The 26,016-nt window shown below is 36.5% G+C and overlaps 2 protein-coding genes across 4 annotated transcripts in view; one reads left to right on the forward strand and one right to left on the reverse strand.

Annotated features, from left to right (window-relative positions):
- Positions 1–26,016, reverse strand: part of RALGPS2 (Ral GEF with PH domain and SH3 binding motif 2) — a 76,442-nt gene that overhangs the window by 34,995 nt on the left and 15,431 nt on the right. For all 3 annotated transcript variants that reach the window (XR_010067599.1, XM_063298478.1, XM_063298477.1), the window contains exons 6-7: positions 25,595–25,687; positions 21,704–21,830 (exon numbers count right to left, since the gene is read on the reverse strand). Coding sequence is in view for 2 of the 3 variants with exons in the window: in XM_063298478.1 (XP_063154548.1) it covers positions 21,704–21,830; positions 25,595–25,687 (220 nt within the window). In the remaining variant the exon portion in view is untranslated. The remainder of the gene's footprint in view (positions 1–21,703; positions 21,831–25,594; positions 25,688–26,016) is intronic.
- Positions 5,759–14,613, forward strand: ANGPTL1 (angiopoietin like 1). The gene is made up of 4 exons (XM_063300171.1): positions 5,759–6,588; positions 9,098–9,291; positions 11,165–11,435; positions 14,280–14,613. Exons 1-4 carry the CDS (start codon positions 5,766–5,768, stop codon positions 14,465–14,467), a joined length of 1,476 nt encoding a protein of 491 aa, XP_063156241.1. The 5' UTR covers positions 5,759–5,765; the 3' UTR covers positions 14,468–14,613.

Raw genomic sequence — 26,016 nt, forward strand, 5'->3', positions numbered from 1 at the left:
ATGACTAAAATAATGGAATTTGATTGTAGAAAGTATAATAAGTTAATTCAGCAAAATTAATGCAATATAAGACATTAATATCACTGGATACTACTGTTGGTTCATAGAAATTCTGTAGTTACATGTTTTCAATCTGCAGTTTAGTCAGTTCTGTATTATAAGCGATGTGACTGTTTTTAAGATATTCAAGATGTGCACCAGTTTTAATGTTGTATAAAGTAATGAGAAATATGCATATGAAATCAAATTGAGTGTGTTCATCCTTTAGTTTGGCATCTCATCCATACCTAAGGTTCTTGTATTTCAAAACAGAATCAAGTAACAAATAGCTTTTTGTGCTGGAGTTGAAATATGCTAATACATCTTTCCTATTTTTCAATTACCTTCCCAACTAAGTTCAACTTAAACAGGACAATATTGCACTACATTAATAAATTTTGAGGAAATGCCTTTTTGCCTATTATGTTAATTCAGTAAGGCTGGCTTGTTGCTTGTTACTAACTCAATATCAGCAATGAAATTGTTAAAAACTTCAGAAAAAAATAGTAAAATTGATTCAATAAAGTAACTAAAGATACAAAATAGTTATGGTATTTTACTCAGAGGTGCTGAAAATACCAATGCATCTGCTTGTATTTAGAAAACAGAATGTAAATACACATGTAAGTAATTGCTTGTTTGCTTTGTTTTCACGTTATGTGCTTTCATTCAATTCATTAAGTGTCTCAGGACATAAAGGATGGAAACCTGAAAAACTATTACCAATTTCCTCAGACAAAAAGAATTTCAAAATATCTGCAAAGGGGAGATGAAAACAAATTTTAAAAAGATTCTAGAAATTTTTACTCACAAATTGAGAAAATGTCCATGTTTCTCTTAAGACAGAGTGTTTAAGAAAGCCTTTGCTTATGGAGGGCAAAGACACTGATGTTTAAGGCCATGTGAAAAGGGAGAGCACAATGCCTTCCTTGGGGAAAACTTACAACATTGTACCTGGTATGTGGGACAAAACAATGCCTGACAAAAACAGCACTGGTCTGATAGCTTCTACTTGCAGAAAGATATGGGTTGAAGCCAATGCTGTTTTATGCTAAGACAAAGGAATAAAATAAGCAAAGAAAATCTCTTGTAGATACCATTAAGAGAACAGCTTAAATCTGTGGTATCTATGATAGCTGAATCTCAGAAATACATTCAATCTTCAAGATATTTCTTATCTGAAAACAAACTATAAGCATACACTATTTTCTATAACTTGTCTGGAAGCTACACATGAATTTAAAATGTTGCATGCTTGGAAGGTAGCTTGGATTTTTTATTTCCCAAGAGATGAAAACACCTAAACTAAGCTTGGAGCAAACTCAAGAAAGCCCATTCTCAAATGACACACAATTATTCTTTTTTTACTTCTTACTAATCCTCCCTCCGATTACACCTATAGAGTAACTAACAAACTAAATTCATTTCAAAGATTTCACCTTGTTACCACTTTAAAAATAAGGGAGACCCAATGGACCCCAGTAAGATATAGACACAAATAGATTACCAGTGCTGTGGAACATTATGTTAAGGTTCTCTTGCAAAAAGTTAAATGTGTATCATTGTTCTCTATACCCAACTATTTTTACCATACAAAACTTGAAGGCTAAGACAGACTTTGTGCATTAACTCACTGCTTTTAACAGCTGACCTTTTGAATGTACAGAAGAACATATTTGCATAATGTTAAACATATGAATTAAGTATTTGGAAAAGCAGACTATATCATTAACGTAATACTATCTTACAGACTGATAGTCTGCTTTTCCAAATGTTTAATATGAACATTTCCTCTGCATTTGCAGAAAAATGTGCTGTTTTTATTGCTTTTAGCGTATTGCTCCATGCAAAACCAAACTGTCATGCACAGATACACTTCAGCTGTAATAATATGTTTCTTATTTATCCATTTATCTCCTCCCACCCCACCAAACAATGCAGCCCAGATGCTTAAACCAGGCTCTTCTAAACAGATATATTAATTACAGTAAGGAGGCGGCAAAGTAGATCTCTCTGGGGAGAAAGTTCAAAGGTCATTCTATGGCAACAGAAAAGGCTTTTCCCCTTGGTTTTATATTCAGGATCCTAAAAAGACTCACATGAAATGAGGCAGTCTCTGAAATAACCATTTCTCAAACAAATAGCTTTAAAAAAATAAAAACCAACGAACAATACACCACAAACCATAGGACTTGAATTGGGTCAGTGCAGCTTTTTCAGTAGTCTAATGATGAGTTCTCATACCTGGCTCCAGGAAGCTGCACTGTTGATTAGAAATGAACAGAATTTTCTAAACAGATTTTATTAGCATTCTCACACGAACATCTGTAACTAAAATTACAGTACTGTAGTTCATTTGTAGTAAACCTATGGCACACGTAATTATGCCAAAATCTGCTAAAAAGAGAAATACATCAAGCTTAAGTGGGCAGAGCCTTAAAACGGGATACTAAAGACAAGGGTTCAAATAATCGTCATTAGTGGGCCATTGTTGTTTTACTAGTGTAAGGAGAGAGCTGCACCTTAGGACAGACATGGAGGTTTACCTAATGTAAATGAATTCAATGCTCCAGGGCAGGTGAATTATATTCTAAGGTACTAAAAAACCCAGTAAAGCTATTTGCCTAACTGCAATACTTGGGAATGCCTGGAGAATTGGTGAGAAAAGGAGGAATTGCTAACACTTTAGATGAGAAAAAGAAGATTTAAAAAGCTCTACACATAGGCTTGAATGCTGGGCCAAATGAACAAGATGAAATTTAATTAAAAAAAAAAAAAAAGCAAATTCCTGCATTTTGGGAGAAAGACACAACTAGACCAAGGGAGAAACCTGGCTTGGCAATACTAGGTGTGAAAAGGTTGCAAACTGAACATGAGCCAACAGGGTGAGGCAGCTGCTGAAAAGGCAAATGCTCTTTTGGGATGTAATAAGAGGTGCATAGAGTTTGGATCACAGGAAGGAATTGTCCCACTCTATTCTGCCTAGGTCAGGCCCCACCTGGAATACTGCGTCCAATTATGGGCACCACAGTCTAAAAAAGACACCAGCAAACTAAAGCTCAGCATTCAGAAGAGGGTTACCAAGATGGTGAGGAGAACTGAAACCAATTCTATGAGGAATCATTAAAGGAACTAAATGTGTTTAGTTTGCAGAAGAGAAGGCTGATATGATAGTATCTTCAGATATCTATAAATTGTCATACAGGGGAGGAAAGTGACATACTTTTGTTACCCTATTTCCCTGGAGGGCAGGCCCAATGGATTGAACTTGCAGAGAAGTAGATACATGTTAATATTAAGAGTAATGTTCTGACAGTGGTCAACAAGTGAAATACATTTACCCCGTTAAGTAGTATATTCCCCTACGATGAAGAATTTCAAACAGCAACTGCCCCAATATGCTTTAGTAGATTCTCCTCAAGGAAGTTGGATTAATGACCTCTGAGACCTCTTCCAACTCATCCTCATTAACCAGCCAATCCATTTGTCACTCACTAAGGAGAGTCAATAACAGTACATCTATGCTGTTTAGTTGCAGTATGATTCCAGTGGACTGAATACTGCTACCTGCCTTTCACACTACAATTAATATCACTTCCTCTGCTGTGGCTAGCACTGTCAGTATTATCAGTACAGGAAAATATACTGTGATTGTGCATCTTCCCTTCTCCAGTACTGTCAAAGCTTGGGGGTACCTAAAGCATCCATGTGTAGACACAGTACAGCTGCTCCACAAGACCTGATTTCTCTCTTGGGCTAGAAACAACAAGGGTAACAATAAATACATGAGGAAAGACAAGAGTTAAATGATAGCAAGAGGAATAGGTGAGAGCTCTGGCACTGAAAAAAGGCCAACTGTATCAATGGCACAAAGGAGGGATGAAATAGAGTAAGAGAGAAAAGAATTAGATATGGCAAGAGGTTTTCTTTTCCTGTTTTCTTGCTAAAATACTAGCTTTATGCATCAAGATAGGATGATGCTGGAGTTTGGGTGATGTGTATTCCCTTATCACTAGGTAATCAGTTAAAATACAACTGAATACTAGGGGAGCATTTTAATTGTGGTGATAGAGATGGAACATTTCACATAATGCTATTTGAAGAACAGCACTTTCACAGGAAGGCAAATCCCCATTATATAATAAAAGGGTGCTAAATTATATATTAGAGCCAGTTTGGTGTAGTGGTTAAGGCATCAGGATAGAAACCGGAGACCGTGAGTTCTAGGTCCCACCTTAGGCACAAAGCCAGCTGGGTGACCTCGGGCCAATCACTTTCTCTCAGCCCTAGCAAGGAGGCAGTGGTAAACTACTTCTAAAAAACCTTGCCAAGGAAACTGCAGGGACTTGTCCAGACAGTCTCTGAGAATCGGACACAACTAAATGGATTTAAACACACACACACGCACACATACATACACACACACAAATATTGGATATCTTAGGTAAATTGAAAAGCAAACAAGCAATTTTCATTTAGTACTACTTCTGTATACAGTTACAGAAAAAACATGTAAGAACCAACAAGAACATGTGTATTCACAGTGAAATGTTACCATTTCAAATGTCCATTTTATTTATTATTATTTATTTTATATCCCGCCTTTATTATTTTTATAAATAACTCAAGGTGGCGAACATACCAAATACTCCTTCCTCCTTCTATTTTAAAATAAAAGTAGGCAAAATAATATTTAATACTGTTTGAAACAGTTTATTTTTTTACAGTCAAAAACAAAAACCATTGCCAGGTAAAAATAAATATGAGGAATTTGAATAATTAAGATGTAGAATAATTTATAGAATATATGACAGAACCTAATCTAATAGCAATATAAATTCCAGGTTAACAATTCCAGCTATGATAAAAATATAAATTTTTACCAGATATTTGGCATTCATTTTTTAAATATATTGTCCATTAAATACATAATGTAAAATATAAAATATCAGTTCTTTGAATTCAAATGGGTACCTGGATGAAAAAAAATTCAGAAAATTTACTATACAAATGTCTGTCCATCTACATATTCCTAAGCTCTTCAAATATGCAGCCTGTAGTACAGCTGCCAGTTTAATATGGTGATATCCTATTATCTAGAACAGCGGTAAAGTTCCTATACTGCTGAACCAAATTAGGCAGGACCTACAGTGCAAGGTTTTCCCACTGAATTACCTATTGTGTTTGGTCATGTCACTCAGGTTTCACACTATAATACTGGATTAACCCATGTTGATGAGACACAAGCAGGGGTATGGATGGAGGAGGGGGCTTATTTATAGCCTGAAAACATTCATGCATGGTCTTCAATACAGGAACTAAACTTATTGTTTACAAGGTTAAATTTTGTCATTAAAGATGAGCTTTGCAAAATGTAATAGATGATAAAGGAACACAGAGTTGGTAGTTCAACCTCTATGTTACCCAGTACCAGTAACTGTATGCATTATATTATGGCATCATATTATAGTATTTGAGCTATCCAACTTCTGTTACTTGAATTGATTTCTGATATTAAAATATGAAGTGTTACCCCTTCCCATACTTTTTCTTATAATTGTAAGTGGGTATACAGTGAATACAGGGAGAACTGAAGCTGAAGGACTGACAAAACCCTCAGTCCTTCTATCACTGATGACATGGATTTTTATACTGATGTGAAATTAAAATGTTTATACTGATGTGAAATGTTAAAATGTATTTTTCTCCATTTAGTTCAGTTGAAAATGAAGACAGTCCTATGGATTTTGAGTTTGCTATTAATGCTATTATCAAATGGATATTATACAGTAGAGTCTAAGCTCAAAAAAACCTTTCCTAAACGACATCCACGTTCTACAGAAGAGGGTGAGGAAGGGAAAAAGTGTGGCTACACATTTATTGTCCCTGAACAAAAAATAACTGGACCAATTTGTGTCAACACTAAGGGCCCAGGTCCAGGAAACAAAAAAGATGAAATTACTAGGATGGATATTGAGAATCTGAAGGAAGTATTATTCAAGCAAAAGCGAGAGATTGACCTCTTGCAGTTAGTGGTGGATGTGGATGGGAATATAGTAAATGAAGTAAAATTGCTGAGAAAAGAGAGCCGTAACATGAATTCCCGTGTTACTCAGCTCTATATGCAGCTCTTGCATGAGATAATTCGCAAACGAGACAATTCACTGGAGCTTTCCCAGCTGGAAAACAAAATACTCAATGTTACAACTGAAATGTTGAAGATGGCATCAAGGTATAGAGAGCTTGAAATAAAGTATGCAGCACTAACTGACCTTGTAAATAATCAATCAGTCATCATTACACTTTTGGAAGAACAATGTCTGCGAATATTCTCACGGCAGGATGCACATGGTTCTCCTCCACTAGTTCCAGTGGTGCCTCATCACATACCTAACAATCAACACTACAATCCCACACTGCTAGGAAGTAATGAAATTCAGAGAGATCCAGGCTATCCTAGAGACAGAGATGTAAGGCCACCCCCTGATCCAGCTACTTCTCCTACAAAAAGCCCTTTCAAGATCCCACCATTAACTTTAATAAATGAAGGTAAGCCATTTCTTTTCTCTTTTTAATTTGGACATTTCTCACAGGAAAGCTTTTGTGGGTTTCAGCTAGGGTTAATCAACCAAAACTTTAAAACACCAACTACACGAAACTATATAAATAGCATTCCAGCCAATGACTCTGGCATTTTGTCATGATAAGGGAGACTAAAGAAGGCTCTCTTGTCTCTCTTATTCCTTGTCAAGCAGTTATTTTTTTTGCTGCTCTTTAGGCAACATTAGTAGCAGAACTGGGCTGCAAAAATCTGAGGACCAATGGATGGCAGCAAGTTTATATATAACACTTTACTGCCATCTAATGGTCCTCTGGATTTTTACAGCCCAGATCTGGCAGCCTTATCCCAGTCCAGTATTTAAGAGCATTTCCTCAAAATAGAAGGTATGTGTTTGAAATATTTGTTTGTACAGGGAATGCCCCCTTGTGGCTACAAGATTTTGTTAAAAATTGAATCTACTATGTCTTTATTTTTGTATCAGACTGACACAAAGTAATAACATAGAGACTGTGAAAACTATTACAACATAAAAACATATGTCTAATACCTATAAGGATGATAATATAAAGTTAAAAGATGTAGTGGTAAAAGCTATTAGACAGGTATAAATCAAAGCTTGTACTATGCCTTCTAGAAAATTAAATGATAGACTGTGGCAACAAAAATTGAATAACTGTATTAATAACAGAAGTATAATAGTTACGCAGAAGCTGTGTTGAGCCTCAGTGGCTCCAGCTGACAATCAAAACATAGATTTTTTATGCTGCAGCAGAGAACTTTGCAACTTTATATGCTATGAGGGAGTTGGAGGGAAGTGTAAAATTGCTGTGTGTAGCTATTAACCTGGTGAGTAGTAGGAGAATAAGGATATTGAGGATGTCTCTGTAAAACGAACAGGAGAGGAGGGCATGGTGACATCAAATTGATACAAATGTTCCGGGAAGGGGATCTTCCTATAATGTTTGAATCTTGGAAGTATTGTTGGGAGCATGCTATGGAATCATGTTTTCAATCTACTTTTTTCTACAATAACAAGAGCTAAATTTTAAAGATTAAAAACCACAAATACTATAGAGCAGCTATTGAAAAAACTGAAATAATAGTCTCTTATCTAAGTCCTCTATTGCACTATTTACAATTTTGCTCTCAATGAAATTATTTTGTTCTTGCATGTTACATCCTTCCAGAGTGGATGTGTCATTTGTTACAGCTAGCCACTTCAACAAGCATTCAAAGAAGAATGAACAACAAACTATTCAAAATAAACAGCTGATATAAAGAATCTTTTAGTAGAAGCCAAAAGAAATAGTAAAATGATAAAACAAACAAACAAATGAAATGCTAGATCTAAAAAACAAGGGAACACAACTAGTGGTCATTTAAGACCCTGATGTTCAGATTTACCACAGCAAATATTAATGAATGGGGCAACATATACAGTGTAAACTGTGCAGGCATAGCTGCCCCTTCTATGGACATAAACCCTACAGAATTTCAGCCTTCACAACTTGAGGGGGCAGGATGATATACCAATCCACAAAAAAGGATCATGTTAATGAAATCACCATTTAATGGGTCATGTTAATGAAAAGGGCACACAATATAGATGTGCTCTCTGAAAAAACAAGCGCAGTTGTTTTGGAGTGGGTAGAGACATGAAAGGATATACTGGGAGATAGCAAAGGCTGCAGCAATTATCAGCAATCTATTGGTTGCTGACATGGATCAGAGGCAGGGGCATGACACAATTAAGGCTGCCCCTTTCTTTGGCCATCCTCCAAACAGGGATGGCAGGGATTCTTAAACTTTCAGCTGTGACCTCCACAAAGAATCATTTTTTTAAGCCTATCACATTTGTGCATGCTGTCCAAACTAACTTCTACTTTGCCTGGGCAAGCCCACAGTAAGCTTGACCACACAAAGCAGGAAGCAAAACTTGGAATAAATTTTGAGAAATGGGTAAATCCAGAAGTATATGCCTGAAATATAAAGTGGGCAGAATCCCTCCCATCTGTTTGAAACAGATGCACAATCCTAATGTAAAGCAGTTTTTTGTGATATCTAAGATAATACACAGTGTTTTAATGTTGGATGTCAAACAATAAAATGAATTTGGGATTAGCTTAAAAAGGGAAAGGATAAAAAATAGCAGCATACAGATATAATTACATGAGTTTATTAAGCTTGAAATATTGCATGCAAATTATCTGATTATTTGCTCATTTTAAAAACACATTTAAGAGGATTATAATTAAGATAATCAGTTATTTCACTTCAATTTCTATTGAACATCTTAGTAGCAATCATGTCAACATCAGTAATCTTGGAAGTCTGAAAATGCTAATCATACAACTAAAAGTTCTCAAGGTACAGTGTGAAAAAAGGAAACTGTTACAAAAGAAAACATAATGGTATTTAATAATGTCTCTTTTATACATATCAGTGTATCAGTGCAAAACTATGGATATTTTTTAAATGTTAAATTGTTTTCAAAAGGCCCATTCAAAGACTGTCATCAAGCCAAACAAACTGGCTATTCCAGCAGTGGGATTTATATGATCAAGACTGAAAACAGTCACGGACCAGTGCAGTTATGGTGTGAGAACAGCCTTGATCCTGGGGGCTGGACAGTTATTCAAAAAAGAACAGATGGTTCTGTGAACTTCTTCACAAACTGGGACAATTATAAGGTAACCATTAAAAAATCTAGGGGGCAATTTATAGTGCACTGTTAATATAAATCTTCCCCAACTTATTACCCTCCCAATTTGCTGGACTACAACTTTCCTGTCAATCACCACAGTTGGTGAGATTCCAAACATCTGCAAAGCAACAGGAATTGGACAGCTAGCATATATGCAAAGAAAAAAAAATCCATGTGGAATTATTTAAAGGTATGCCCACATAAGAGAATTTTCTGTGCCTTGTTCAGCATTTGTGTGGCAAGCGTCTCAGATACAGTGTTTCATATAATTTACACATCACTGCTGTATAATCTATTCTCACTTCCCCTTCCTGCCAGCTTTATGGAAATCAGTACTGTGATTCTTTGAGTAGTGTCTTACCTTTTGATTCTGTTAGGCAGTTTATTGTAAATTTCACACAAATAAGAGCACCACAAAGTTGAAATTAGTTTCAGAGTACAATCCTGAACATAGCTTATCATGAACAAATTATGTTTTTATTTCATAACTCTTCTTTGCCTACAAGTAATTGTTTAAACAGTATTTGTGCAAAGTTTCAAAGATTGTAAAGAGGTATTGCGCCCTCTCTCCAGAATGGAAAACATTCTTCTAAGATGGACTTTGCAATCTACCATCAAACAATGATGTACGAAGTGTTGAGAGCCTATATATATGTGAATCATGACAGGACATGGGGCAAGTTGTGGAGATGCTACAGCAGAGATGAACAACTTATTTGGAGCACAGCAGTATACAGCATGCTAAGATATGCCCTTAGGAAGTGGGTTGGCTGTAAGGAAAAAAGCACAGAGCAAAAATACTGGTTGGATCATTTTTCATATTCAAATTACTCTTCATTAAGTAATCAATTATTTTCTCACTATTAACTAATTCCCCATTCATGAATCCAACACAGTGAATTTCTTTCATGCATGACTCCCCAATACTTAATTACGAAAATCATATATCCTAAATATAGCAAGCATTAATTTCCCACCCATTACCTGATTTTAATCCATTTTAATCAAATCATTTTTCCAGGACTGAGTATTGTACAAACATTTTTACTAGTACAAATTCTAACAATACTAAGAATTCTCCCTCAACCAATATTGACAGGCTACAGTTTCTCACTACCAGTGATTACTGAGTGGATACATAACAGCAGATTAGCTTGCTTTTAGAATTTAGGGTTAGTAAACTGTGATTTCCAGTGTTGAATGTTGGAAACCAGAAAAGCTGAACAGCACATAGAGAAATGAAGCCATGAAAAATAAAGGCAGCAAAAGCATGTGCAGAAAAAAAGTATTTTCTGTTCAATTGTATCTGATTCTTGGCGACTGCCTGGACTAGTCCCTGCAGTGCTTTATAAGATTTCAGAAGTGGTTTGCCACTGCCTCCTTTCTAGGGCTGAGAGAGAGTGACTTGCCCAGAGTCACTCAGCCAGCTTTCATGCCTAAGGTGGGACTAGAACTCACAATCTCCTGGTTTCTAGCCTGTTTCCTTAACCACCAGATCAAACTGGCTTTCTTTACATGTGCAAAATAGTGTATACAAATTGGGAGCAAGCTCCTTCATTGCCAGAATCAAGCAGCAAATCCAAACAAAATTCTGGAAACCACACTTAAGTCTCGGAGAGACTGCACGTGGCCTGAATGCTTCATGCCTCCTCTACCAAAGAGTGATGGAAAGATGATGATCAAAGGGTCTATCTGTGAACTTTCCACAAATCTGTAATTATGCTGAAAAGTGAATTAATGTTTGGATTTTTTTTCTATATTTTTAGAGCATCAAAGATCTCTTGTATATTGATTGTATATGAAAACTTTCTGTATGAGAAATGGAAGACAATTTAATCAGAATTCTGCTTTGTTTACAGAAAGGGTTTGGAAATGTTGCTGGGGAATACTGGCTGGGACTGGAAAACATTTACTTGCTCTCCAATCAGGATAATTACAGACTTCTGATTGAATTAGAAGATTGGAGTAATAAGAAGGTCTATGCAGAATACAGCAGTTTCCGACTGGAGCCAGAAAGTGAATACTATCGACTGCGTTTAGGCACTTATCAAGGGAATGCTGGTGATTCCATGATATGGCACAATGGAAAACAATTTACAACACTGGACAGAGATAGAGACATGCACACAGGTAGGAAATAATACTGTTTACATCCATGTATTTCTTATTCTGGCTAAACTCAGGAAACAATTCTGATGAGACAACTCTGCAAAAGTTTAATACTGTATCTAACATAAAAATATCTTCAAGCAGGATGATCCAAAGATATGTGCAACTTGTATGTTACTTTTGGCAATGAAAAAAACATATGCTCAGAGCTAGCATTTACTTTCAAGAGAGTAAATATTGGGCTTCCAGGCCTTTTCTCATGGGAAAGTATCTGTTCTAACTATGTGAAAAAGGCAAAAGATTTATACAATCTGAAGAGAAACCAGAGTATTGGAACTTGAAGAAATTTCTGGGTAGGGAGTATGATTGCTACTTAATGTTCCTTCTTTCAGAAAAGGACTCAAAAATATCTTCCCAAGTCTCCCAGTTTTGTGCTACCATCTATACAATATGCCACACCATTAATTAAGTTTGGAACTTCTTAAAATACTATTTTATTCTGTTTTATTGTGTTATACCTGTTCTTAAGTATGATTTTTTAGATCCTATTATACTTATTGTTTTTCTGATATACGGTATTATATACACATAAATACAATAAAATAGCTAATAGTAAAAGTGTGTGTGTGTGTATCTGGCCTTAGGGCTGTAATAAACTGATTGCTTATGTGAAAGTATACTACACTCAAACATTACAATATATAAAATAAGCTATATACAGTGCATTCGCAAAGTATTCAGACCCCCTTCACATTTTTCAATTTTGTTACGTTGCAGCCTGATACTACAATTGTTCAAATTCATTTTTTTTCTCATTAATCTACACTCAGTACCCCATAATGACAAAGTGAAAACAGAATTTTAGAAATGTCTGTAAATTTATTAAAAAGGAAAAGCTGAAATATCACATGTACGTAAGTATTCAGACTCTTTGCAACACCACCTGAAATTTAGCTCAGGTGCCTCCCATTACTCTTGATAGTTGCTGAGCTGCTTCTACACCTTGATTGGAGTCCACCTGTGGTAAATTAAATTGATTGGACATGATTTGGAAAGGCACACACCTCTCTATAGAAGGCCTGACAGCTGACAATGCATACTGTATCAGAGCAAAAGCCATGAGCTCAGAGGAACTGCCTGCAGAGCTCAGAGACAGGATTATTGCAAGGCACAGATCTGGGGAAGGCTACAAAAAAATTTCTGGTGCACTGAAGGTTCCCAAGAGCACAGTGGCCTCCATAATTCTCAAATGGAAGAAGTTTGGCACAATCAGGACTCTTCCAAGAGCTGGTCGCCCAGCTAAACTGAGCAATCGGGGGAGAAGAGCCTTAGTAAGAGAGGTGACCAAGAACCTGATGGTCACTCTGACTGAGCTCCAGAGATCCTGTGTGGAGATGAGACAAAGTTCCAGAAGGACAATAATCATTGCAGCCCTCCACCAATCTGGGCTTCATGGCAGTGGCTAGACGGAGGCCACTCCTCAGTGCAAAACACATGAAAGCCTGCTTGGAGTTTGCAAATAAGCACCTGAAGGACTTTCAGACTGTGAGGAACAAGATTCTCTGGTCTGATGAAACCAAGATTGAACTGTTTGGCCTCAATTCTAAATGTTATGTCTGGAGGACACCGGGCACTGCTCAACACCTGCTCAATACCATCCCAACAGTGAAGCATGGTGGTGGCAGCATCATGCTGTGGGGGTGTTTTTCAGCAGCAGGGACTGGGAGACTGGTCAGGGTTGAAGGAAAGCTGAATGGAGCAACATACAGAGATATCCTCAATGAAAACCTGTTCCACAGTGCTCAGGACCTCAGACTGGGCTGAAGGTTCACCTTCCAACATGACAACGATCCTAAGCACACAGCCAAGACAACACAGGAATGGCTAAGGGACAACTCTGTGAATATCCTAGAGTGGTCCAGCCAGAGCCCTGACTTGAACCCTATTGAACATCTCTGGAGAGACCTGAAAATGGCTGTCCACTGACAGTTCCCATCCAACCTGATTGAGCTTGAGAGAATTTGCAAAGAAGAATGGCAGAAAATCCCCCAATCCAGGTGTGCAAAGCTTGTCGTGTCATACCGAAAAAGACTCAAGCCTGTAATTGCTGCCAAAGGTGCTTCAACAAAGTACTGAGTAAAGGGTCTGAGTACTTATATACATGTGATATTTCAGTTTTTCCTTTTTAATAAATTTACATTTCTAAAATTCGGTTTTCACTTTGTCATTATGGGGTACTGAGTGTAGATTAATGAGAAAAAAAATGAATTTGAACGACTATAGTATCAGGCTGCAACATAACAAAATTGAAAAAAGTGAAGGGGGTCTGAATACTTTCCAAATGCACTGTAGATAATAAGCTTTACAGCAATCTGATTTTCCCCAGATTTAACTTAATTCTTTGGACTTTAAAAAGAGCTGCAAATGTTTATACAGAATTGTGCTTTGTAATGTTCACTTTAATTCAACTATCAAAAGAAACTTTGGAATGATTAACAGCCAAAGACATAAATTTTATGTTTTTAAGCGCTGAAGATACTTTACAGATCAATTAGTTGATTACCTAAAACTTGCTTTCTTGTCAGGCAGCTGGCCTGCAAGTACCTCTTTTTCCATGTATAAAATAAAATTAAAGCATTGACGTACACAGACCTCCATTAAAATGAGGATGTACTCAGTTGGATGTATAACTTACTCAGTAATAGCACCCTTCTCTATAATAGTAGCCATAACAGTGTCCATGGCCAAACATAGGAGATAAATCCGTTAACAAGCTGACTTTTGTATTGGGTAAATTACAAAGAATACTAATGTACATTGTTCTGTGATGTGAAATTTATCCTAATGTTTTGCTTCTCTCTGCAGGAAATTGTGCCCACTTTCATAAAGGAGGTTGGTGGTACAATGCTTGTGCTCATTCTAATCTCAATGGAGTATGGTATAGAGGAGGACACTACAGAAGCAAACATCAGGATGGGATTTTTTGGGCCGAATACAGAGGAGGTTCATATTCACTGAAAGCAGTTCAGATGATGATTAGACCTATTGACTGAGACTTCTCAAAAGTTTTTAAAAAAATAATCCTTGAATTTGAAGCAGATGTCATTTTTCAAGAAGATTTCTTTGGAGAGCTCTACAAAGTATTATTTTAAACAACTCTTACTACAATATTATATATATTAATTATATACATTTTAATTACTCAGAAGGCTGCATTTAAAATAATTCTGTCTTCATATAAGATATGAGTTTTAACTGCAGCTATTAACTTACCAGTTTTTCAAGATCAGGAAGAGAAATTAATGGATGTAAAATGGCTGAACTTTAAAGCTCAAGTATGAAATATTTTTCTTATGGGTTAAAGTGGGTAAATTAGTTCATTCTCATCCTATTAAAACTATTTCAATTTTTATTTCAGAGACCTGAATGTTAAAAAAAAACTCTGTTTAGAGATGCATATACACAATGAGTCACAAAACAGATGAAAGAACTGGAGAGAAACTCTAGTTTTGCAAGCGTTTTTTGCATCAAATAAAGTGCTATCATTTCAATATGGCAATGGTTACTACAGGTAGTCCTCAAGTTATGATGGCAATTGGAACTGGAATTTCCATCATGATGTGATGGTAAAGCGCAACGTTGTGTGACTACATTGCCTAGCGACAGCAATCCCTGCAATCCCTGTTGCCGTCGTTAAGCTAGGATCGTGAGTCGTTAAGCAAGCACCTCCTTGCAACTTCCTCCAGGCTTCAAAAAAACCAAAGTCAGTGGGGAAGCCAGCAGGAAGTTGCAAGTTCCAGGTAGGCTGCAAGCAGGCCGGCAGGCAGGCAAGTGGCTGCTGCCGGGTGGAAGAGGGTGTGCAAGTGGTGGGGGAGGTGTGGCGTGAGCACGGCAGGACTTGGGGTGCCTGCTGCCAGATGGGAGAGGATGCACAAGTGGTAGGGGAGGTGTGGCATGTGCGTGGAGGGACTTGGGGTGGCTGCTGTCGGATGTGAGGGTGCGTAAGTTGTGTGGGAGGCATGGTCCAAGTGTGGCAGGGCTTGAGGTGGCTGCTGCCAGGTGGGAGAAAGTGTGCAAGTGGTGGGGGAGGCATGGCACGAGCACAGCAAGGCTTGGGGAGGGTGCACAAGGGTGTGCAGGTGGCCAGCGAGACGCAGTGCAAGTGCAGAGGGACTCGGGGAGGGTGTGCGGGTGAAGACTTACCCAAACAACTTGCGACTTTCCCTGTCAGCTTCCCAACTGACTTTGCTTGTGGGAAGTCAGAAGGGAAGGCTGCAAATCGCAGTCATGTGACCACAGGTTGCTGCAACTGTCATAACTTCGAACGGTTGCAGAACTAGTGGTCATTAACCAAGGACTACTTGTATTTTAGAACACAACTTTCTTAGGCCAAGGGAATCCTGCTGCCTCTGTATCAGAAATCGCACATTATTTTGAAATTCAAATCCCAAATTAGTAGCATTTCTACACTGTACTGTAGATCAATGTCATCAATCCTATGTTACAAATTGGAATTAAGAAATAAGGTTATATACTCATTAAGGAACAGTTCAGGAGTTACGGACTACTTAATTTATGTTTATAAAGTACAGTGTACTACACATGTTCTATGAAATAAATCAGATTGATTTCAGCAGTATTAAATGACTGAGTAATGTATTTAGAAAATGTGCTATAGGTAGAATTAAAGTATATACAGATATTATCTGTCATTAAAAAATATTCAGAATATTCCAGTTCTATGCTCCAGGATATGGGGGAATACCTGCAAAAGAGTACTACCAATACCTTAAATGTTGCTATTTAATCTAACACATTAGACTATGTATTGATAGCCATGACTACACTCCATCTCTTACTGCCAAATACACTTTTTGGAAAATATTTCACATGATTTTTGGACTACGAAAAAAAAAAGAAAAGAAAACCCAAATAATTAAATACCATTTCATAGTTATTTCTCAAAGTTCTGATTACATTGATCTATAGCCACAGAGCCTAAGTGTAACATTTGTTTTTTATTTTTCTAAGTTAAATGCATGGGTGGGAGGTGGGATAGCAGTTATATAAAAATGGGTTAATCCTTTTTTATCAGTCATTTTATTTTGGTCATTGACCAGAACAAAACGAAACAGCCATAATTGGAGTAAAATAAGCTATAAAATCATATAACAGTGCAAATAAAATTATAGGTTAAAGCTTTTTCTGTCCATTTATGGTACCCTGAAAAACTCACTTATACAGATATCAAGCTTAGAACTACGGGTATTCAAGTTGTTTCATTCTGAAAGGATTCAAGTACAAATTTCATGAAATGTTCCATTTTGACTTTCAAGTAGGTTCTTGAGCATTTTGGGAGCATTTTGAGCTCAAACTTCAATTCCATCAAAATATTCAGAGCAGCCAATTTTACACTTAAGGTGTGACTTTTCATGAAATTTTGTGCTCAAAATAATTTGCAGAATTCTAGAAAACCCTATTAAGGATAATGGAAAAATTATTTCTAAGTTTAACTATCATTAATGGGAGATTTTCGGGTAATGCACTCCTCCCTCTATATTGTGTCATTCTCCAAATTACACCCATACAGGAATTCAGTTTCTTCCACTGATATCAATAGATTTTAAAATATCAATTGCTTAAACCCAAAGGCAGTAGAAGTCCCCTCCCTGCCCAAGAGAAAGAGACATAAGGCTGTAGAGAAATGAGGAAGAAGTTTATTACACTCCTAAGACCTCCTGGGCCAGTGGTTCTTCTCCACTTACCTTAATACAATTGGTTTTCAATTTTTTATAATGGTTACCACATGTATCAAAAATTTACAAGCCTATTCAAACTTTTAAAATATAGTCTGTACTGAACATGTATATCAAGGAGCATTAAAAGTATGTCTGTTTCCATTACAATATTATGCTAATTCACAGATATATTTCACTTGTCACATATTTATCTGCAGTATATTGCCCTCCCCACCATAAACTACATAAGATCATAGCTGGGAACCTGCAATTTTGGTCCTGTAGGCATAATATGTGCATCTTCTTGAACTCTGTACCCCGTTTTGTCCCACACTGCACTATAGATCATGTGAGATGGCAGTAAATATAAGGCTTTTGAGCTTTCTAGAATACTCCACTTTGTTATTCTGTACATTTCTATATATTTGTGCCACAGAATGAAGGAAAGTCAGAAGTTTTCAGCTAGTTCAAGAAAGTATAGAATACAGGTGGCAGTGGCTAGGAGGGCCTTTGCACAACTTAGGGTTGTTAGTTGCACCCATTCCTGGACCAGGAGGCCCTATGCTCAGTCACTCATGCCTTGGTCACCTCCCGCATGGATTACTGTAATGTGCTTTACATGGCGCTACCCCTGAAGAGCATATGGAAGCTTCAGCTGCTACAAAATGTGGTGGTGCAGGCAGTTATGTGCACACCTTGATCAACGCATGCTACACCTCTGCTCCACGGGCTACGTTGGTTGCCAGTTTCCTTCTGGGTTCAATTCAAGGTGCTGGTAATGACCTATGGAACCCTACATGGCATGGGGCCAGGTTATCTTCTTAATCATATCTACTTGTCCCACCAGGTCCGGCAGGAAGGGCATGTTGTGGGTCCCATCCATGAAGGAATATATTATTATCTGGCAGGACCCAGAAGAAAAGCCTTTTTCTGCCATGGCACCTGCCCTTTGGAAAATTATTCCCCCTGAGGTCAGACTGGCCCTGACCTTGCTGGCCTTCTGGAAGGGCCTGAAAACATGGCTTTGCCATCTGGCCTGGGGATCGGGTAATGCGGGTATGGAACCTGCAAAGTGGCTGTCCTGCTTGGAAACTGAGTGTGCTCCCTTGCAGGTTGTGTTTTTTTTTTAAATGGTTTTTAATGGTTTTAATGTTATGTTTTGATTATTTTGTATTGTTTTTGTGCTTTTCGTATGTTGCTCACAGTCATGTATGTGAGATGAGCGGCTATATAAATTAAATAAATAAATACTCCTCCCACTATGCTCTTCTTCCCTTCCTTCTCTCCTCTTTTTTTCTATCAGTTCCCATTTAACTTGCTTTAGAAATACCATAAAGGAAAATGTTACTTATTTAGGGATTTGTGTGTAGATAGCTTTCATTCTACAGTCATCTCTGGCAGTCTGCAGACTCCTTGGCTTACCAAGTCTCATTTAAATCTTAAAGGCATAAATGAGGGAAATTCTCACTTGGCTTTTTCAATAGCAATCTTACTATCACTGCTAAAGGAGAACCTTTCCCCTGGAAAATGTCTCCCCCTCATAAAGAAATTCAGAGAATTCATCCATCCAATACACAAATTTGATGGTGTAGTTTTGAATGTCATTTAAACTTAGCTTTAATCTTTTCTGCTCTGTCTAGCCCAGGTTCATGTCCTCTTTATCTCTTCTTTTCTATTCTTGTTCCTAGCCATTATTTCCTCTGCCTCATATTTCAACACTTAGTCCTACTTTTACTCAAATATTCAGAACTCTGCTACAGTAGAATCATGCACCACTTTATTTTAAATTACTCTATTGAAGTAATTATTGTTTGTGAACAAAAAGGGGGGTTGATTATTCTTACAGCAAGTTCTAGAAATGAGAAAATTAATTAGGAATGGCCCCCTTAGAGTTAGGGTTAGATTAACTTGCTTTTGGAGTAGTATTCAGTCAAATTTCTAAAAATTCATTTAGGCCCTAAAGACACAATTTTTAAGGATACTTTTTGGTGTTTTTCATAACTGCTCACAGCCAATACAAATTAATTCCAATTGAATATGAAGTATTGATTTCAGATGGTCTGAAGATGGGAGATTATTTGGCCTTCCCTTTTTTGAAATGTTTACATTTGCATGTATCAATAGAATTAAGTGTTTAACTTCTATTTGGAAACTACTGTACTACATCAATTACAGGAAGCTTTGCAAGAACAATTAAAAGAACTTAATTTAAATATATGTCTAATTCACGTAATAATAGCCATCGAGCTTACAGGACAGAGTGTTCCTGGAAATGAAAGTTTGCTTGCTAAAGGTAGTATAATGAATGAACCATATGCTTGAAGTGCCAGTAAAGATTTTCACCAATAATAAAGATATGAGTAACAATGTTCCCAAGAACTGTAACTGTTTTGTTTGCCATGTTACCTAAAAGCCATGCATTTGCACAATTAAAACTTGTCAGTCTGGACAGCTACAATTCTATTTTCTTCAAATGCTATACCTACATAATCTCTCAATAATTATTTCATCTGGTATGAAAATAATTAGGTTATACCATTGCCAATATATGAATCAGAAGAGCTTTTTACAGTTACACATTTTAACATTTTCATGTTAGAATGCATGAATGTGCGCACACAGGCTCCTGACATGACTGCCTTTCCCCTTTGTAGCAGTATAGCAGACAACCAGGTGCTAAGTCAAAAGAGGTCTAGAAATCACAGCCTGTTAGTCTCCCATCTTGAAGCTGAGCGGTTACAGTTCACCAAAGGAGCCACAATGTATCTTAGCTATATTTTTTACCATGGATGTTCTCTTTGTTAAATCTTATTTCCTGCTGCCCAAGAACCAGGAAATTATTTCAAACAGCCAGAGGTACTGTGTGATGATACTCTTTTTGTATTATTTTACAGCATTCTACAGCATTTGCAGCAGTTTAATGATTTAAAAATAACTAGCTTATAAGTGACCACTATCTCTTACACTGAAGTTCTGTTGAAGACAGGAGAACTTGAATTCTTTACTAAAATCCTTTTTTTGGTATCTATCACTATTGAACAGTTTTTCCAGATCATGTTTAGAGTAAACTATCCACAGATTGAGTAAAGCAATGTACTTAGGCTCTCAATGTGGATTGAATGGTCTTTATACTCTATAAAAAATCTATAGAATAATTACCATATGGTATGCAACTACAGAGAACCACTTTTAAGAGCACGTACATATATAGCATTTCATTATAGTTTTACTATAAAAGGCACAAGAATAACTAAGAAAGTTAGGATCCACAAGAGTAATATAGTAAAACTTTTCTACTTTTATCTTCAGGTTTGGCAAATCCACTCCACTTTTTCATCAGTAGCATGAATGTCACTCACTTGTTCATCAATGGTGTGAACATTGTGTGCTCAGCATAGTAGAAATGCATTGCTTTCTAGGTAATTTGTTGGAAGCAAGAAGTGCAGCTTCAATGTGCATCCAAAATGTTTCAAGCTCAAAATATTTTGAATTTGAAATACCTTGCACATCCCGAGTACATTTTGCACTTTCCATTTTTACTGAAAGATTTTTCAAATTGTGCCAGGAATATTCTTCATTTCTAGCGCCCTGCAAAAGTCCAATTGCAGCAAAAGGAAACTCTCAAAGGCAGGGATCAGTAAATGTCATGGTTATTACTCCAAGCTAATTTGTAGGTATTCTTCTTACTGGAAGGGAAGAACTATTACAAAAACGTAAGTCTATATGCACAGAATTTTGCATATAGGACAAAAATAGTATTTTTGTGGAGAGTTGTTAGATAGAAAATGGGAAAACTAGGACTGGATTTTGTATTCTGTGAGTGACTGTTGCTTAGCTCTATGTCCGTGCATGTGTGTGTGTGTATGTTGGCAAGGTATATGGAAGCAGTGTGAAATCTCTAAAATGAGGTAGTGAGCTAGGCTGTGTTTTAAAAAAAAACAAAACTAAAAACAAAATTTGCCCCAAGGATGATAGCTGCAATGATGTCACAAGAGGGATGTGGTAAAAAAATTAGCCTCCTGTTTTTTTCTTTTTAGAGTGCTGAAATTTAGTTAAAATTCAAATGTTAACCTATTGAACTCTTAACGTGCCTATTTGTCATGTCAAGTTCTTCAACGTAAAGTATTCTGCATATGCTTAAAGACATTTAAATATATTATATGCAAAATCCTGATTGTTATGAAATCCAGATATTATCTGTGAACACCACATAACAATACAAATTCAAAGCATCATGTCCAAATACACAGGTTTAGTAAACAACCAAGAAAACCTCAGCTGGTAAAACTGCCTTAGCCCTCAAGCAGATAGCAGAGCCTGATCATCAGTGGCCTCTGTAGGCAGGTCAGGGGGTCAAACTGATTAAAGCAGCTCTACGACACAAACTTTATTATGTTACTTATGTTGAACAGAGAATGAATTTTAAATTTAAGTCACAAGATACTCTCTTTAAACAGAAACAAGCAATGATAAAACTTTAAGTTTTAAGTTCACAGACTGTAGCCAATATCAATATTTTAACTGATAAAATAATTAAAGTATTTATCTTACCTAAATAAGGAATACAAGGAGTCATCTTCAAGCTACTAATATAGTCTCTAAGTCTTTTATAATTATCTTCTTTGCTCATTACGTATTCCAGTTTGTCAAAAGAAGCTTTGTCTTTTCGGCTCAGTAACTTTTGGGGAAATAAAGAACAGAAAATTGTTACTATAAAAGGTATCCTTTTCTATTCAAATATTTAATAGTTATTTTATATGACAAAATGAGATGCTGAAAAATCAACAACTGATCAACAAGAAAACTTGACATTTAACCTATTAGAAGACAAACATACCTCAAGGCCACATTACATTTCATATTTAAATCCCTAGTATTCTGGTGGTGATTTAAAATAAGTTTAAAAAGTAGCAATGGATATAAAATTTGTCCCCCATGTTTTATTTCAAAAAGTATGTATCCATTCTCTCTCAATAAGGTATTTACAACACAGTCAAAATATAATGCAAACTTCAAAATCAAAAATCAAGCTGCCAATAGATAATATGTCAAACACCCCAAAGCAAGGAAGATCAGGGGGAAAAAAATAGTGGCCTAGATACTGAATGCATCAGAATCTAATGGGCACTTCTAATTGAAAAGGTGGTAAGGAGGCCATATAAATTATCTGATAGATAATTATCTAACAATTCTCTCTTCCATTATAGTGCTGTGCATTTCATGTCCTCCAATCTTTCAAAGCATTATTTTCAGAAGAACAGCTTTGCTTTCCCCTGGATATTGGCATTATCAGGTCCTAGAGGCCTCTGAAGGAATGGAGTATTCATCCAAAGCTGAAATCATGCCTCACAGAAGCAGCAGCACCGTTCGCTAAGCACCACTACCTTTCAAGCCCTGTGTTCCTGACAAACTCAGGAAAAAAGCACCACTTGGATTTCTGGAGAGATCTTTATCACTAGTAGAGTAAGGTATCAGAATCTTGAAAGCCTACCAAAGTTATTTTCCTACAGGACTTCTAGGGAAGAAGAAAGGGCAGACTGAAGAAGGCTCCACAAAAAACGGAGCCGACAACTGCAGCGGAATGAAGAGCCGGTGAGTAGATATTTCCTCTCCACACAAGGAGAGGATTTGAGATTGCCCACAAGTTGCTCCTCACAAGGAGACCACAGTCAGCAGTAATGACAGACAGCTGTCTCCGATGGGTTTAGAGCTCTGGGAGACAAGGGAATAGCTATTTTGCTCAAACTGTGGTCGACACCTCTGAAAGGACACTGGGTTCACATACTTCCTTTTCTAATCATTTCCAGAAATAGCTTGTTAACTGCTTTTCAGCTATTAGGAACCTTTGGATCGACAAGTTTTACAGCACTGTGTGAGTTTCTTTCCATCCTTAGTGAAAGAAGTTTTAAATGCAAGTTTAAGGACTTAAAGAGAGCCAGTTTGGTGTCGTGGTCAAGGCATCAAGCTAGAAACCAAGAGACTGTGAATTCCAGTCCTGCCTTTGGCACAAAGCCAGCTGGGTGACCTTGGGCCAGCCACACACACTCTCAGCCCTAGGAAGGAAGCAATGGCAAACCACCTCGGAAATCTTGACAATAAAACTGCAGGGACATGTCCAGGCAGTCTCAGAGAATTGGACATGATTGAACAGATTGGGAAAAAAAATGACTTAAATTTTTCTGAACAAACAGCAAAAGGGTGATTAAAACTTTGATTTTAGAAAGTTACAAGTGGACTAAGGGTCCTGATAAATTTGAAATAAGATTTTGGAATTAATTATAAAGAATCCTTCTTGTGGGAAAATGCTTTTGTTTTGAATTCTTTTAAAAAAAACATAAGATAAGACTAAAAATTGGACACCAGAGAGAACTAGAAGGATGTGGTCATGAAATTCAGAAGCCAATAGTGGTGGACCATGCAAAGAGAGCCATGTTTCTTCTTGACCCACTAGTGAAGAGGAATTGTAGATAAATTGCTCCTTCAAAATGTCAAGAAGAAATTCTTTTAGGCAGGCTAATTCACTCTTCAGTAAGGGAGAGTATTATTTAGCTGGAATTTGCACTCCAGAAATAAGATTTAATCCTTACTGATTCAGGGACAAAGTTCATCTCTGCTCCTTCCCCAAAATATCAACATAAGCATCATATTGGCTAAACTGTCCCTCGTTCAGTTTCAGGTATCTGCAGCACTCCTCTTGGTGGCCATTTTGCAAGCTTCAGCAGACTAATGAATTAATCTGGACAACAGAATATTCAGATACATAAAACCACTAAAGGCACAAACAAGTTCTTATAACATACTTTAGGTCTGGACAAATGAAAAAGGTAGTTCACAACATGGAGAAGTGCATATAAAGATTTATCTTTAAAACAATAAAGCAGCCATATCTTTTTCCAGATTCTCATAGCTACACAGTAAGCTGACTTATTCATTTGGTGCTTTGCTTCTATACAGTACATTGTAAGGCACCTCTTTTGAAGAATTGGCACAGCCCTTATATATGGTCATCCAAACCACTACTGCTACATATGGCTCTATTCTCAAGGTTTATTGGTAACTAAGAAAGAAAAAACAATTGTTTTTTTGTAAAGCATTTGATTAGTTTTATTACTGCATAAACACTGTATAAAAGTACAGTGATGCAAGAAGATTAAGAGTGTTGTGAAAAAATACATCGCAAAAAGAAGCGTTCAATAGTACACTTACCCCTTCTTTTCATTTTTTCCCCTCAATCACTGATTACTACTCAGATATTTATATTTTGCTTAAAATTTTATAGTTGTTGTTCATATGTATTTCAATCATTTTTTCAGCAGCTTTTAAAATCAACTTCTTTCTACAAAAGCCATATTCTACAAGCTTGCCTTGCTGTAATATGTTGTATATAAGGGAGCCATTCCTGCTTAAATTTGGTTAGACATCTGTTCTGAATATATATAGTCAGTTTCTCCATTGCCATGTATTATCACAATCGTGTATCATTGGCAAGATTTCTTTTTTCCAATATAATGCCAAAATGATTCTTGTAGCTGTCAGCCTATATTTTAATAAATTATGATACTTTTCATTTACACTCTAAGGAATCGTTCCTAATAAAAGTATCTGGGGTTTCAATTCAAATTTTATTTTCAAAATTCCCTAAATATTTTCATGTATATCTTCCCAGTACTTTTGAATTTTATTTTTTGCATTAACCACCATATATGATAGATTGTTCCTTCTTTGTTAGGATTACCATTTCCAGCATTTATTGTTATATGATTTGTCCATCTTGAAAATCATCAACTGAGTTATATACTATCTATAAAACATTTTATATCAATTAAATTATAGCTTGGAGTCAATTTTACTGATTTTTCCATAGCTCTTCCCCTGATCCACTGTAATTACTTCTTTGAAATTTTGAATCTATGTTATCATGCAATTTTCAATTTGTTGTCTCTGTATCATTTTTCAGTAACAATTTACAGATACAACCTAATAAGTGATATTGGTTTTGTATAAGTGTTTCAAATTCTGTCATCTTTCTCCTCCACAGTTCTTTTTTAAGATTGCTTTTTATCTTTCCAGTTATTTGCAAATACATTAATCATTGTAGTTCCTTCCTTCATGGAGCAGTTCTTGTTGTGTCTTTAAACTGTTTTCTGAATCTGAATATATCATATTGGCTTATTTGATCAAATCTTTCTTACTGTAGTTGTCCTTAGAGTAAAAAGCACTTGACAGTGATGCTAATGGTGAGACCAAAAGACTTTTCCTTACTTTCAAAAGATGCCAGATTTTTAACAAGCTTTGTCTTATAATATATTCCTTCACTTTCATTTCTTTTGTTTCTTTATACCACAGTTGCCTATAGAGTCCATTAGGTAGGTCTGCTCCTTCTATAATTGATGTTCTATTAATCATTAATAAAAAAGCAATTATTTAGTGTAATTCACTCACCGCCCATGTTTTAGTCAACCTGAAGATGGGGGCACTTTGCAATCCAGACACCACAGCCATAAGAGCATGTAAATTATTTAGTTCATAAAGTTTCTGAGGACAAAAACAGAAAAGGAAGCTCAATATCAGATAATTGTTTACTACAGTTAAATCATAAACCTCTGAACAATGTTCTAAGAGGAATGCACAATAACGAATGGACACAACCAAATGATAACTGATAATTCAGCCAAAATAAAACTGCCAAAGAACTATAAAACTGAATTATAAAGCTTCAGAGCCATTCTGTTCCATACAATCTAGGTTTGGCTGGATCCAAGCAGAAACATTCAAACCCTTTCTCTCTTTGCCTGCCCTTGGTTTCTCAAAATAATGTTCTTTTGAGGATTGAGAAATTCTGCTGACATGAATATTTGCTGATC

The sequence above is a fragment of the Candoia aspera genome, chromosome 3, assembly GCF_035149785.1.
Source record: "Candoia aspera isolate rCanAsp1 chromosome 3, rCanAsp1.hap2, whole genome shotgun sequence".
NCBI classification, from domain to species: Eukaryota; Metazoa; Chordata; class Lepidosauria; order Squamata; family Boidae; genus Candoia; species Candoia aspera.

Bases quoted from the DNA above. Each gene is read 5' to 3' on its own strand.
- ANGPTL1 (XM_063300171.1), top strand. From the start codon at position 5,766: ATGAAGACAGTCCTATGGATTTTGAGTTTGCTATTAATGCTATTATCA. The intron at 9,292-11,164 runs GTAACCATTAAA...CTTTGTTTACAG, and splicing joins CAAACTGGGACAATTATAAG to AAAGGGTTTGGAAATGTTGC. The intron at 11,436-14,279 runs GTAGGAAATAAT...TTCTCTCTGCAG, and splicing joins AGATAGAGACATGCACACAG to GAAATTGTGCCCACTTTCAT.